The sequence below is a fragment of the Pelobates fuscus genome, chromosome 4 (assembly GCF_036172605.1).
Source record: "Pelobates fuscus isolate aPelFus1 chromosome 4, aPelFus1.pri, whole genome shotgun sequence".
NCBI lineage: Eukaryota > Metazoa > Chordata > Amphibia > Anura > Pelobatidae > Pelobates > Pelobates fuscus.
The window spans coordinates 78,155,403-78,171,485 of record NC_086320.1 but is presented as its reverse complement, the minus strand read 5'-3'; the positions used below and the strand labels follow the sequence as shown (position 1 = coordinate 78,171,485).

The following is a 16,083-nucleotide window of genomic DNA, read 5'->3' as shown; positions in this document are numbered from 1 at the left end:
GGGTTAAAAAGAGAGTGGGAGGGGGGTTAAAAAGAGAGTGGGGGTGGGTAAAAAGAGAGTGGGAGGGGGGGTTAAAAAGAGAGTGGGAAGGGGGGTTAAAAAGAGAGTGGGAGGGGGGTTAAAAAGAGAGGGGGGTTAAAAGAGAGGGGGGTTAAAAAGAGAGGGGGGGGCTAAAAAGAGTGGGAGGGGGGGTTTAAAAAGAGAGTGGGGGGGGTTAAAAATAGAGTGGGGGAGTAAGAAGGGGGTAAGAAGAGGAGGAGGGGGGAGTAAGAAGAGGGGGAGGGGTGAGTAAAAAGAGGAAGGGGGGAGTAAGAAGAGTGGGGAGCGGGGTAAGAAGAGGGGGGTAAGAAGAGGGGGAGGGAGAGTAAGTAGAGGGGGGAGGGGGAGTAAGTAGAGGGGGGAGGGAGGTAAGAAGAGGGGGGAGGGGGTAAGAAGAGGGGGGAGTAAGAAGAGGGAGGAGTTAGAAGAGTTGGGAGTAAGAAGAGGGGGAGGGGGGAGTAAGAAGAGGGTGGGAGTAAGAAGGGGGGTAAGAAGAGGGGGAGGGGGGTAAGAAGAGGGGGAGGGGGCAGTAAGAGGAGGGCAATTGCCCCCTCCCCTGTCCGCAGGCACCGCGCGGGCAGCCGGCAGGGGAGGGAGGAAGAGAGGACCCGGGAGCTCAGCCTGCAGCTCCTCTGGGTCCTTCTTGCGCGAGCACAGATCGTTGCCGCGGTTACCACGGCAACGTTACGGCTCTTGCGAGAGTAAACTCTAGCCCTGGAGCTACGGGCTAGAGTTCACTCTCAACACTGTGACAACCAGGGATTCCTGGTGGTCGCAGTGGTGAGAGTGAACTCTAGCCCCATACACATTCACACACTGTCCCCCATACACACACACACTGCCCCCACACACACACCGCCCCCACACACACACCGCCCCCACACACACACCGCCCCCACACACACACCATACACATTTACACACATTGCCTCACACACACATACACTGCCCACCCATACACACACAGCCCCCTCATACACACATTGCCCCACACACCCTACACATTCACACACTACACCCACTCACACACACTGAACCTTTCACACACACTGCACCCCTTACACATTGCACCACTGCTCCTATACCCTACTACAGCCTCATATCCCAGCAGACCCCAGGTAAGTTGTCAAACTGTTCTTAAACGGTTTGACTACTTACTCTGGGAGGGGGGCCCGGCCCTCCTGGCACCATAACGACTACACAGAGCAGTAGTGGTTATTGTGCATGGATTATTTCTTTAAATAATCTACAAGTGCCCCAGTAGCCAGCAAGCCAGCCAGCCCACAGGCCGGCCAGCCAGCCAGCCAGCCCACAGGCCGGCCAGCCAGCCAGCCAGCCCACAGGCTGGCCAGTAGCCAGCCAGCCAGCCAGCCCACAGGTCACCAGTTAGGCTTACAGCCAGCAAGCCCACAGCCTGCCAACCGCAGCCAGCAAGCCACAGCCAGCAAGCCACAGCCTGCCAGCCGCAGCCAGCAAGCCCACAGCCTGCCAGTCGCAGCCAGCAAGCCCACAGCCTGCCAGTCGCAGCCAGCAAGCCCACAGCCTGCCGGCAGTAGCCAGCAAGCCCACAGCCTGCCGGCAGTAGCCAGCAAGCCCACAGCCTGCCAGCCGCAGCCAGTAAGCCCACAGCCTTCCAGCAAGCCCACAGACTGCCACCCAGCAACAGTAATTAAGGTAAGAGGAGCCAACTTGGCCTAGGTATCAGCGAGCTATGTTGTGTTGCTATATTGTGAATAGGAACCAAAGTGTTGGAGACCCCCCTCCAGGCCCCATTAGACTCCATTGTAGTCTCTAATGGCACCTGGAGGAAATTCTTTCTAACACACTCTCTAAAGGACACTGAGATAGCCTCTGCTAGAATGCTCCCCCCCTCCATGGCCCATTAGCCCTCAATTGTAGTCTCTACTGGGGCCTGGAGGCGACTGTTTCCAGCAGGGACACTGAGATGGCCTCTGTTAGAAAGACCCCCTTCCAAGCTTATTAGACTCCATTGTAGTCTCTAATAGGGCCTGGAGGGGATTCTTTCTAACACACTCTCTAAAGGACACTGAGATAGCCTCTGCTAGAAAGACCCCCTCCATGGCCCATTAGCCCTCAATTGTAGTCTCTACTGGGGCCTTGAAGGGATTATTGCACTTTTGTTCCTTGTGTCTAAAGATTGTGTAAGGTGTGGCTGGAGGCGGGACATGGGTGGCGCTTGCTGCGGAGTATGGGTGGGGCCTGTAAGGGGGCCCTTGATTTATTTTGCCCGGGGGCCCTGAGGGTTCTCAGTCCGCCCCTGTCTGGGAGGGAGGGTCTGCTGCTGATTGGCTGGAATGTGTCTGCTGACTGTGAGGTACAGGGTCAAAGTTTACTCAATGATGACGAATAGGGGGCGGACCGAGCATCGCATATGTTCGCCAGCCGTGGCGAACGCGAACAAGCTATGTTCGCCAGGAACTATTCGCCATCGAACCGTTCGGGACATCACTATACGTATGCGATAACATCGCTTCTGACAGAGGTTCACCAGAACTGTCTAGTAACCCCTGCAATGTTTTTGTGTATACCTGGATGATCAGCCGTCACATTTTTATTTAACATACTGAATGTAGCATTTTTTTCATATACAGGAACAGATAGGGTTCCTGACGGTTTAGTACTTGGTAATAAAGAAAATAATCTATTGCCCCCTGGGTGAGAATATCACAGCAGGGGGGGGGGGGGGAGTCAGTACATGTGGCACCCTGTAACTCTGGGCATTAACCCTGGAAACATTAATATAAAAAGCAAAATGAGGAAATCCTTATCAAGGAAATTCCTCTTGGGTACTGGTGTATGAGAAGCTGAAGTAAATAAGTGCAATAGTTAAAACAAAACTAGGAAAGTATCTATCACGTATATCAAGGCACAGAATATCATTAAAGTGGATAAACTAATAGGCTTTATTATAATTGGCAAAAATTTATTAGCCACAAATTATCCCAACTATATAAATAAGAAGTGCAAACTGATATAGCGGAGGCAGATAGAAAAACTTGGGAGAAAAACAACAAAAAGTAAAAAAAGAAAATGAACCAAACATTTCCAGCATGTATCTCTTAATATAAGGAGAAATTGCAGATATTGTTCCAAGATGAAAAAACATATCTCCGATTGAGAAAGTAGTACCAATTAGTACCAAGGTTAAAACTTAACTTTTAATGTTAATTAAGATAAAGTAATAAAGAAAATAAGGAAAACAATAATAATAATAAGTAAGATAAAACAAGCTGTTTAGTCCCTATTGTATCAAATATGAGATACTCTTATAGTAAGGTATTTGTATCAAATTAAAGATACTGTTATAGTTAGGTCACAGTGAATCTATGTGGGTTGTCAATAAGCAGGAAAATATGCTATTATTGAGATACTGTAACGCATATTATAGAGTCACAGCTGAGGCAGAGGGAGAAAGGAGGTGTAGATTGGGTAGCTCTTATATCTGTAGGTATCTAGTGTGCCTTAGTGGGCACCCCTTTAAAAAAGCCTGCTCTAACTCTAAAACCACCCGCTATTCTTATCGATAGAAAGATCAAGGTACCAAAATAATAATAAGGACTTGAACACCCATGACAGGAAGTATAAAAATGGAATGAAAGTTCTGTTGCTGTGAGATAACGGCGGTGAGTATTAACACCATGGATATGCCGGGTAGGCTCAGGACTATTTTATACTACCATCCGGAGTCCTGATTTCTTGCCATTCTGCGGGCAGCGGAGGGAGATTTTCAGCCCCCCAATTACATCGGGGGAGGCACCCTTGAGCGCATTATACGTCTATATCTTGTGAGTGCACCTTTACAGCGTATATAATCTGTTAAAATTGTATTGCACATGTTCTATTTATATTTTTTATTTTTATTTTGCAGCCGTATTCCATTTGTGTTTTGCTTGTATCTTGGTTTTAAAGATCACTATCTGGGAAGTGATCCTTGGGTGGCTGCTTACCTGATTTATCGGATAAGTATATTACATACTTATTTCACACTATTCACATGTGATTGTGGTGATAGTATTGTTTTTGTCTTATACAGTGAAATGAAGGCTGTTCTCAACGCCCCGCAACATTTCAGGCCATGAATTTCAGGAAAAGCTATATCCAGTCAGACAACACAACTGTCTCATATATAAAAGCCAAGGCGGAATGAGAATCCATCTCCTCTGTTTGGAATTTATGACATGGGTTCAGAGAGAATTAGAAGATTTGGCAGCTGTACACATAAAGGGAACAGAAAATACAGTAGCAAACGAACTCCGCAAGTGGATTCTTCACCCAGACCTATTTGCAGTTCACATCAGAGGATTCGGATTGCCAGTGGTAAATCTTATGGCCATAATGGAAAATTGGACAGTGCCAATGGAATGTCCATCAAGTGGGATTTCATGCTGGCGTACGTGTTCCTCCAGTAGCCCTAATTCCCAGGGTCATCCAGAAAATCAGGACAGAAAAAGACCTAGTGCTTGCAATCATTTCTAAGTGGCCTAACAGAAGTTGGTTCTTGGAATTAAGGGTGGTGGCAATAACATTCTCTGCTAGAGAACAAACATCTTCCTTTCAAAACCATTTAAATGGTCAGAATGACAGCATGGCTGTTGCAAGGTTGATTCTTAAACATCATGGTATCCAAGTAATCAGATTTGATCTACTCCTGGGTTCCACTAGAAAGTCGATATCAAAAATCTATTTAAGAACCTGAAAAAGATATGTTCACTGGTGTGATTATAATAACTGCTTAAAGGTTTCGCCATCCACGGATACTATTCTTCATTTCCTTCAAGATGTTTTTTTAACAGGCCTTAGTACCTCCACTCTGCAAGTGCATTTATCAGCGTTGAGCCATTTCCTCATCCAAGATTTGGCTTCTGATTTATTGATAAGCCATTTTTTCAAATCCATTTTACTCCTGAAGCCTCCTTGCAAATCCCATTGTTCCATCCTGGGATTTAGCTTTAGTTCCGAAGGCGCTATGCGAGCCACCGTTTGAACTTCTAGAAGACATCCCAGTGAAATTTCTGTACTTAAAAACTGTGTTTTTAGTGGTCATTACTTCAGCAAAAAGAGTTGGAGAAATCCAAGCCCTTTCTTCATCAGAGGAGTTTACAATTTTCCATTCGGATAGTCATCTTACATCCTAAACCTTCCTTTTTTCCAATCAGCCTATAATTTTACCATCATTTTGCAGTTCTGCATCTTCTCCTCAAGAACAAAAATGACATATGTTGGATGTCAGGAGACATTTGCAGATATACCTTCACAGATCTGATGCTTTCAGGAAATCAGACCATCTGTTCATTAGTTTCCAGGGTAAAGAAGTCTCTAAAAACACAATTGCCAGGTGGCTGACAGAAACTGTCAAGTTATCATATAATACTAGCTGTCTTCAGTCTCCTGTCTCAATTAATCCTTCAAATGAAGATATCTGCAGGACAGCGGCGTGGTCAACATTTAACACCTTCATAAAACATTACAGGATAGACATATTCTCATCCTCACAAGCTGCTTTTGGGCGTAGGGTGCTCCAAGCGCAGTTTCTTGAAATCTTACCCTTTACTGGGTTCCTGCGATCTTTCTTTCTTTTTTTTTTTTTTTTGTAAATATGTTTTTATTGAAAGCATATCATCATTTTAGGTATTTTCCACAATGAACAATGTGAGACTCGCAGGTCTCTCGAATCACCTGAAATTGCATGGACGCGCCTGCGATCTATCTATACCCCATTTGTGCACTGCCACCATATGATAGGGAAAACTGAATTTTTACTTACCTTAAATATTTTTTTCCTTAATATGGTGGTATTACAATATCCCTCCCTGTTTATATTTTGGCATTTAATCAGAGTCCATATGTCTTTCTTGCAATTAACTGATCTTTCTTCTAGTGAAATCTATACAGTAAGTAGGATTAACAATCTTAAACTTTTCATTTCTTTTAGATTACTTGTCCCAGCATAGGAAGCACAGCCCACTTGTGTACTGTCACTATATTAAGAAAAAAATATTTATGGTAAGAAAGAATTTCTGTTTTATTTTTGGTTGAGCGAGGGATTGTTGTTAGTGTGGGGTAGTGAAGGAGTTAAGTAATAGTTTCACAACATTTTCCAGAAATGTTAATTTCTTATGATTTAAAAATATCATGACCTGTTACCCACCCTACTTAGCGAAATAACACAGATTGAAAGAGGAACTTCCTACTGCAGCACTGTACATGTTTCCTGTTCTAGAAATATATATTGATCAATTTTTACAAAACAGTTTATTTGTAGTAATCTGATTTTGCAGATATGTTTGTATACTTGCTATGGCTGTCTCTGATCAGTTTTGTGGATCTCCAAAAAAATAAAATGTACACACTCTGCCATTCACCAACTATGGACATATATTACACACTATGTGGTGAGTACTAAACTACTTTCTCTTTCTATTATTGACAGTGAGAACCACCAAGGCACTTTCTATGTATTTTAGAAACCCAGTCGTATTTATTTATAGCCCGAGCGACCTACCCCAGAATTTCCTGGAAATGTTTTCTTATTGTAGCAAGTAAAATTGACACATAAGTTAGTACAAACACTCTTATTTGACACTGTTACAGGGGAATTGTCACTTTTTTGGAGTTTACACCATTTATTATAACATTGCAAATCAACTATAAGTAGCGTTAGCTTTTTTCATGAGATGCTCTGTTTTATTTTATTTAACAACTTAGCAAATGGCATCATAATCCAGTTAGGACAAGGCAAAGAAAGGGCAAATACTGCAAATGAAGAAGAAACATAGAAATATTGTTTTATTTCTCCTCTTCTCTCTGTACCTTCTTCATGCTGACCAGTGACTACTAGTTGCAAAGGGTAAAGTTTATAACAATTATTAAAATGTGAGCCATGATCTAGGTGCCCAGTTTCAGGATAAATAGGTACGATTTCTACATTTAAGTTTTAATTTTCACATCTCACAAATACATTTGTTTTTTTTTAAATCTTTATTTTTGTTGTGCAGGTGATAATAGGGAAGCTTGTCATGCCACGACAGCAATAACAAACACAGCAAAATTCTACAGTATGAAACAATAGCATGACATTCAGCAAGTCAGCACTCTTTATATTAATAACGACAGGATAGCAATATATGTCAGTAGTTAGGGAGGACAGGATTGTAGACAAATTAAGTTATACGAACTGACTATTTTAGTATTAGTAAGCTGCACAATGGTTCTGTAAACTTCAAAACAGGTTTAGAACAGGAGGTTAATGCCACCGGAGTTAAGCACTAAATAAAATATTATGTATTGCCATGTTCTCATTTAGCATTTCTAAATGCTGATAATGGGTGGAGTGTGGCACAGGGTATTGAGTATATTTGTAATGGCGCCCTGTTTGGGTCTTGTGGCCCAACGAGCCCTGAGTCATAGGTGATATTTAGCCTATGCCCATTAGCCAGTGTAGCCTGCCCAGGGGTTGCAGCCTCCAGTTCCCTGCAGATCCACCCCACCAGCCCCAGGCTCTTTCACAGTCCAGCACTCGTTTCTTATGGGTCCGGTCGCCTCCATTGGTATGGACGGGAACTCCTCTCAGCTGGTGGACGTCTCTCCTGTTTACATGCATCCCAGCCATGCTTAGGTGGAATACCCCTTGTAGACTGAGGCCCAGGTAAGTGACGACAGCTTGTAGGGTGGCTGCCCTGGAGTTGTGAGGCCCTCCGTGTGTTCACCCTCTGCCTCTGTATTTTCAGTGCAAGGGCATGTCCAACTGTGGGATGCTTTTCTTCAAGTGTTTCTGCTTATTCCTGCCTCCTTGCAATCATTTTGGCCCAGAATTATAACCACAATTGGTCAAAGGCACTCTTTATGTGTTCCACATGGTAGGCCCCAAGCTCAGAGGTCTGTACAGTGACCATCTTTACTGTAATCAGTTCTTTAGGCTGCGACACCCGGAGCAGCTCTCCATCTCTCATTAAGTTGTGTGGTGCTCACAGTGCAGACCGGGATGGTCCAAAGGGGTGTGACAGGGCAGTGATCTGTCTGCTTTGAGATACGCAGCCAGCGTCCGGAGATCGGTCACCGCAGACCCGTTGTTTTGCAGGATAGGATGGGATAAATCCGGCCCACCTGTCAGCTCAGAATAGATTGCCGAGGCCGAGGGATCAATAAGGCACAAAGCCGTCTTTATTAGAGAGCTGAAATTAGGCTTTAACAGTGCACATATGAGGAGATCTCCAAAAATGCGACCATCTGTCATGAGGGTTAGGCTCCGCCCCCTCGCAAATAAATTTTTGTTAACCTGGATAGGTCCCCTTAAATGCCCCTAAAGTGGGTGGCCAGGCTGACTAGCAACTTATGGTTCTAGTGCTCTGTCCTCTCCTTCATCATAAAACCTGCCCCACAAATTTACATTACTGTCCCAGCAAAGTCTGTTGGCATCTATGGGCTACTTACTTATTAGGCTGGAAGGGTTTGCAAATATTGGGCTTGGAAAGTAGATCAAATACCATGAAGGGTACTAAGATTAGACTAACATTTGGTCTGGTCACACCTACTAACTCACATCAACACAAAAATAGATTGCATGTTAAAAAAGGATACAACGCATGGTGCATACTGTGTATATTACACATTAAAATGCAATATATAAAAACAGACAGAGAGAGTAGGGTTGTCCAGCCTTTACCTTTATTTAAGCTAGGTCCTTCAATCACTAACAATATACGAAAGGGGAGTTGTACACCACAATGCGTTCTTGAAACAATACTTCACCTTTCATTTTTCTTTTAGATGAAAGGAGATCACCCACTGTTTATCTTGAGCCTTGTCCCATAAGCCTTAAAGACAAATTCAATATTTCCTTAACTTGGATTCCAAGTAAGTGTTTCCTGCATTTTACTTGCTTCTTGTAAATTATTATTGTAATGTAGTGTTCACTAAGTCACAATTTAGTGACAGGTTCTGATGTTCTGATGTTGCAGCTATTGTTCTAGTAGACTGCATAGAAACATAGAATGTGACGGCAGATAAGAACCATTCGGCCCATCTAGTCTGCCCATTTTTCTAAATACTTTCATTAGTCCCTGGCCTTATTTTATAGTTAGGATAGCCTTATGCCTATCCCACACATGCTTAAACTCATTCACTGTGTTAACATCTACCACTTCAGCTGGAAGGCTATTCAATGCATCCACTACCCTCTCAGTAAAGTAATACTTCCTGATATTATTTTAAACCTTTGCCCCTCTAATTCACTGACAAGAAATTGTAGCCTTGGACGCCAGAGATTGCTGCCTGTTGCGAGTACACAGTACATACTATCACTATTGACCAATTAACATACAATTTTATATTACTGGGAATATAAGCACTAACTATTTTTGTTAGTCACAGATTGCATGTTTAATTTTTTCTTTTCTTTATACTAAACAAAACCTAATTTCAGTCTATGTCCTCTTGTTGTGGTAGTTTTTCTTCTTTTAAAAATATTCTCCTCCTTTACTGTGTTGATTCCCATTATGTATTTAAATATTTATATCATATCCCCCCGTCTCGTCTTTCCTCCAAGCTATACATGTTAAGATTCTTTAACCTTTCCTTGTAAGTTTTATCCTGCAATCCATGAACCAGTTTAGTAGCCCTTCTCTGATCTCTCTCCAAATATCAATATGCTTCTGGAGATACAGTCTCCAGTACTGCATACAATAGTCTCACCAGTGAGGTCTCACCAGTGGTCTGTACAATGGCATGAGCACTTGTCTCTTTCTACTGATGCATGATTCATCCTTTGGTTTTCGAGTAGTTTGACCAAAACCAGGTATCCTTGAGGCACCCATGATCCCAGCCCCTTCTTCATCTTTGCTAATGTGAAAGTTATATCAAATTTTATAATTTTTTAAATCCATTTTTGGATGGGATCAATTAGCTAAGCAGGTTTGCTAACTGTTTAGTATAAAGAAAAGAAAAAAACATGCAATCTGTGACTAACAAAAATAGTTAGTGCTTATATTAGCAGTAATATGAAATTGTATGTTAATTGGGCGATAGTTATAGTATGTACTGTGTATTCGCAACAGGCAGCAATCTCTAGTGTCCAAGGCTACAATTTCTTGTCAGTAAAATAATTTTAAAAATGAACTGGTCCAAATTATTGTTGTATGGGGATAGTACAGCTTTATGCCTGCAACATCTGATCTTTAGTAAAAGCTCTACACTTGTGAGTGTAACTCCCATTACTTAGCACTATAGTCACTTTATGTTATGTATACTGCACTATTGGATATCATTCTTGCCTTTACTTTTATTTCATTGTAACCTATGGGAGAGAACATGCCTTCACCCATACCCATTAGTGGGGATTGCACACTACGCTGTCACTACCAGAGCTTGTATGATAGATCTATTACATGTGAGTGTTTGTTATCCACTCAGTGTATTAAATACTACATCATCAGTATCCCCTTCTATTTCTTTTTTATTTTTCCAATTGCACCTTATGAGGACAGATTCAACTGCATACAATTTGAGGTCATCAGAAGAACACTGGGGCTATATATACATGTTTTTATTTATATTTTAATTCCAGTCTGCCTGTTTTCATATCTTAATGATTTGTCTATTACGCTTTGATACTTATATAGGCACAACCTGTTTTCCTGTTTCTTTTCATGCTGTTTCATTTTGTTGCTGCCTTTGGTATATCGGCTTTAGTACTTTTCAGTATTTATCCATAGCCTGTATACCAAGTATTAAACTATGTAGTAATATTTTTGGGGGCAGATCGGTAAACTGGCAATCAAACACTAGTTTGTGGTGAATTTAGTTGCACATAAATATCCTACCTAGCTATTCTGATATCCGAAATTATTTAATTCAATTCAAACTAGCCAATACATTTAAATTTTAAGCAAGATTAGCTAAGTTAGATAAATAGTTGAGTTAAAGAATTGTTCTTACTTAGCTATTTTAACCTATAATAAATGTAATGTGTATTGTGTGTAGATCCCCATTGTAAATCAAAGACAGAATAAGTTAGCACCATACAATTCTTTATAATACTAATAATGCCAAGTGTTGCCCACTGCCCAAAGTCCTGGAGGGAACCCGTCTTCCACAGGAAAAGGGCTGTACAATTGTATTAACCCTAGGTTTAACTGTCTAGTGGTTAAAAAATAATATAGATCACATCAAGGTGTTATGTGTTCATACATGTACATTTTAAATTACAGCAATGGATTTACACAGATTTTCAGTTGATTTTAATATCTGGCATCAATCAATGAAAGTTTCTGAGACAACAATAGTCTTTTGCTCTGGAGATCATGATGAGTATGATTTTTGTGGACAATTAAAAGGAGGTAGGTAGACTGTACACATAAACATGTGTTGTTTTGAGTCTGTTGTTTGGGCTATTTATCTAATAACAAACCATAGAAAGAGTTATTCTATAATATAAAGTACGTTCAAAACTATATAACAAGTGAATGCACTGCTTTCAATGAATCCACTTTTTATTTTAGGAATGCAGATTCAAAATACAATGCCATCAGAATTTGAAAACCTTAGGACCGAACCTATCAACATTGGGAGTTGGGTTGGGTGGACGGTCCTTCATTGGGGTGTTGCCAGTGATGAAAGTTGTACACTGGTAGGAAGTAGGTGTGACGACCCACTGAAAGAAGCTTGAGCCTCTATGATCAGGATGAACAGACGGTTTTACCAGGATAGTTCAGTTTTTGTCAATGTGTCCCATCCCAGCATCGCAAACCTTTTTTTAGGATGCATAAATATCCCAGTTTTTGGTTGATATACAGCATAGGACCTGTTTGATCGTTGGAGGGGTGCACACTGCACAGTGCTCCCCTCCTGTTGGTGACAGCATGTAGAGTGCTTGAGTCATTGACTGCGGTAGTGGAGCTTCTGTAACCTCTATCCATTCTGATATGAAGTGCTCACAGAGAGCGCTGAATTGCTTCATGTTAGACCGGGGAGAGACTACAGAAGCTTCTCTACCATGGTCTGTGTGGTTCAAGAGGGAGGTGAGCGTGCACCAGTGGGGGAGAGACCTTAAAGCTGAGTTAGGGGGGCAAAATAAATGAGAGGGGCTGGGGACAAAAGAGAAAGACAGATGCTTGAGGGGACACAAAGAGACACAGATGGGATGGGAAGGGGAGAAGGAGATACATAGAGGCTGGTAAGGGGAGAATGATACACACAAAATGGGCTGGTATTAGAAATAGACATACAGAGTGGCTGGTGGGACAAAGACACAGAGTCTGGGGAAGGGGCAAAAAAGATGGACAGGGGCTATGGAAGAGGCATAAGACAGGGGCTGGGGGATGCAATGAGAAACAGAGGGGCTGGGGGGAGAAAGAGACAATGTCCTGGAGACACAGACAGAGGGGCTGGGAAGGGGAGAAAGAGACACACAAAAGTGGCAGGGAGGGCAAAGACATAGTGGGGCGGGGGAGACACTGAACTTTCTTTATAGAAATACATTGATTCAATGCATCTCTATGAGGAGATTCTGGTTGTCCAGGGCAATGTTTGGCTCCACCTCTGGCCCACCTCCTTGACTGAGATAATCAGAATTGGGATGAAATACATCTAGTAGAATGCACAATCACACACTATTGTTTACTTACTTTTTGCAAGCAAGCATGAATGGTAAGTACTATTTGCCCACTGCCATCAAAAAAACCCAACCCCTTAGTGGTGTGAGGGTTAAGTTCTGTGGTGGAAGGCCAGCTATTGCTAGCGAGTCACCATACTAAATGATAAAAAAACAGAAAAAGAGCCTATGGGGGAAAAATTATTTTTAGGTGTGGGCATTACTACTAAAGTGAGCAGCCAGCTTTTGCTGTTCAGTCTCTAAAAAGGGGATAAACTCCCACTGCCACCACCCCCTCCCCAGTTAGAGCTTTCACATTTCAATTTAAATTAAACATTTTTAGAAAAAAGGAGGACACACTCTTCACACACATAAAGCTTTTCAGCAAGCTAAAGTGCTTCAGGGGTCTGGAGTGTCCCTTGAAGTAAACAGAGTATTAAAATTTGAGAGAAGTTACATGTCCCCCACACAGATTGTACGTGCTCTCGTAGACAGGAACTCTATTGTTAATGGTTAATTCCATGTAACCCAGTGAAGCACATCCTAAGAATTTTATTGGGATCCCTATTACAAGGTTGGACAAAAGGTACAACCCTATCTTTCGTGCAAATCCAACAATGCTTTGATGGCTGTTTTCCAATTTCCTATGTTTGCAGGGTTGTATTTAGCACTGAGCTGTGTTTGTGTGTTTGAACGTAAGCATGTTTTGCATGTAGTTTGTTTGTATGGAGTTTGTTGTGCGAATGTGTTTGCATGTGGTGTTGGAGTTTGAATGCAAGCATGCATTTATGTGTAGTGTTTGTTTTTGAATGTAGGGGTGTGTTTATATATAATTTTGTTTAACACAGAGGTGTGTTTGTAGAGGTGTGTTTGTTTTGTGTGTGCTTGTTGCAAAATTGTGCTTCAAACTGGGTTTTTGCCTTCTTTCGGATCAACAGCAAAAAACAAATGTGAGGAAGGCTGAACTTGATGGACGCAAGTCTCTTTTCAGCTATGTAACTATGTAACTATGAGTTTAAAGGGACACTGTAGGCACCCAGACCACTTCTGCTCATTGGAGTGGTCTGGGTGCCAACTCCCACTACTCCTAACCCTGTAAGTGTAATTATTGCAGTTTTTTGTAAACTGCAATAATTACCTTGCAGGGTTAACTCCACCTCTAGTGGCTGTCTACTAGACAGCCACTAGAGGTCTCTTCCTGGTCCATAGCACAGGAAACCTGTGCTAGAGCGTTGCTGGATGTCCTCACGCTGTGTGAGAACCTCCAGCGTCGCTCAAATCCCCATAGGAAAGCATTGAAATTTGTTTTCAATGCTTTCCTATGGGGAGACCTAATGCGCATGCGCGGAATTGCCGAGCATGCGCATTAGGTCTCCTCTGCCGGTGGGCGGGATCAGTCTCGCCCGACGGAGCCAGTAGGAGGAGTGGCGCGGAGGAGGAGACAGCGGCGAGGGACATCGCCGCTGCCTCAGGTAAGTGACTGAAGGGGTTTTCACCCCTTCAGTAACTGGGGATTGGTGGGTGGGAGGGAGAGGGACCCTCCAGTGCCAGGAAAACGGATTGTTTCCTGGCACTGGAGTTTCCCTTTAACTCTTTCAAAGCATGAGTATCTTGTATTAACCCCTTAAGGACCAAACTTCTGGAATAAAAGGGAATCATGACATGTCACACATGTCATGTGTCCTTAAGGGGTTAAAACCAGGCCTACTGAACATTTGGGCTTTCAAGCTATGTATACAGTAATACTTTATTCCATAATAAGAAATACAGAAGTATAAAATAGGACATGCGACTGATGCCCTGTAACATAATATATATAGCTCTGTGTGTCAAGGGGAATATTCACTAAGCATTGCATAGGTAAAACTATTTTTTTCCAAGACATACTTGCACACACACACACACACACACACACACACATGCACATATACAGACATAATGACACACACAGACACATACACTGATAGATATATTGTCACACACAAAGGCACATACACTGACAGACATACTGACACACCGAGATAATTACACTGACAGACAAAGCCACACAGACACATAAACTGATAGACGTACTGGCACACACTGACAGACATACTGACACACACACAGGGACATATACAGACATACTGACACACACACAGACACATACACAGATAGACATACTTGACAGACATACTGAAACACTTAGACACATACACTGAGAGACATTCTAACAGACATACTGACACACAAACACACACAAGCACATATACAGAAATACTGACACACACAGAGGCACATACACTGACAGACATACTGACATGCACAGACACATGCACGATAGATATGCTGACACACACACTGACAGACATACTGACACACACAGGCACATACAACAACAGACATACTGACACACACATACATTCACTTACACTGACAGAAATACTGACACACACACAGGCACATACACTGAAAGACATACTGACACACAAACAGACATACTGACACAGATGCATACACTGACAGACATACTGACATACACACAGAAACACACACAGACAGACATACTGACACACAGACAGATATACTGACACACGTAAAACTTACATCTTAAAACCCACCCTCCCGTTTCCTACCTTTTGCTTATCTGGAGTCCAGTGTGGTCCAGTGGGGCCTGATGCTAATGGGAGAGAGGAGCCCTATCCTCACTGCCTCCTCCTTCCTCGCGACTCCTCCTGCCCCCTCCCACACAACTCTGCCACAGCGCCCAACCGGCCCCTTCTGATACAAGCCCACCGGGTGGCCCTAAGTGCATAGGCCACCCGGTGGGACTCCTTAGAGTGCAGGGCCCCTGCTGCATTGGCAGGAAAAAAAATTATTAGGGCAACGGGGCCCATGGGGCAGCTGCCTTGGGCCCTTCATGAGTAAATGCCCCACGTTAAAGACGGCCCTGACACCATGACAGTATAATTTAGAGTGCACAATGAGTGAACAGACAAAAATGTAAAAGTCATGGGGCACTCATTCTAGTTCCCACTGCTACACAACCCACAATACAATTAGGGAAATAAACAACAGTGAATAGAAATCTACTTTTGTATAAAGAAAGACTCCCTTAGTTGTAGGTAAATACGCATAGCATACCATAATTTGCAATAGTATACATGTGGATCCATAAAGTTTTTTTTACAGCTGTATTAGATTTCCAGCTCTGTTGAAGGATTATTATTAATGGATTGATTAAGTGCACTTGGTCCGTTGTCAAGGGATGACTAGTTTTTTTTTTTAACTATGGTGAGAAAACAAACTAAAGGGTTCATTAGGGACATACATATTATCACTTTCTGTTAGATGTTATTACACTCATTTAACAACCATAATAGAAATGTAAAATAGAAGATAAAAATAAATGAAATGATCCCCAAAAATTCTATTGAGTCTTAGTTCAGTGAGCCCAG

The 16,083-nt window shown here is 42.4% G+C and overlaps 1 protein-coding gene across 1 annotated transcript in view; it reads left to right on the top strand.

Annotated features, from left to right (window-relative positions):
• Window positions 1-6,317: 6,317 nt before the first annotated feature.
• The window catches only part of LOC134608481 (lymphocyte antigen 96-like), a 32,369-nt gene continuing 22,603 nt past the window's right edge, over window positions 6,318-16,083 (top strand). The window contains exons 1-3 of the mRNA XM_063451315.1: window positions 6,318-6,452; window positions 8,827-8,913; window positions 11,265-11,393. Of these exons, the coding sequence (XP_063307385.1) occupies window positions 6,341-6,452; window positions 8,827-8,913; window positions 11,265-11,393 (328 nt within the window). The 5' untranslated portion in view covers window positions 6,318-6,340. The remainder of the gene's footprint in view (window positions 6,453-8,826; window positions 8,914-11,264; window positions 11,394-16,083) is intronic.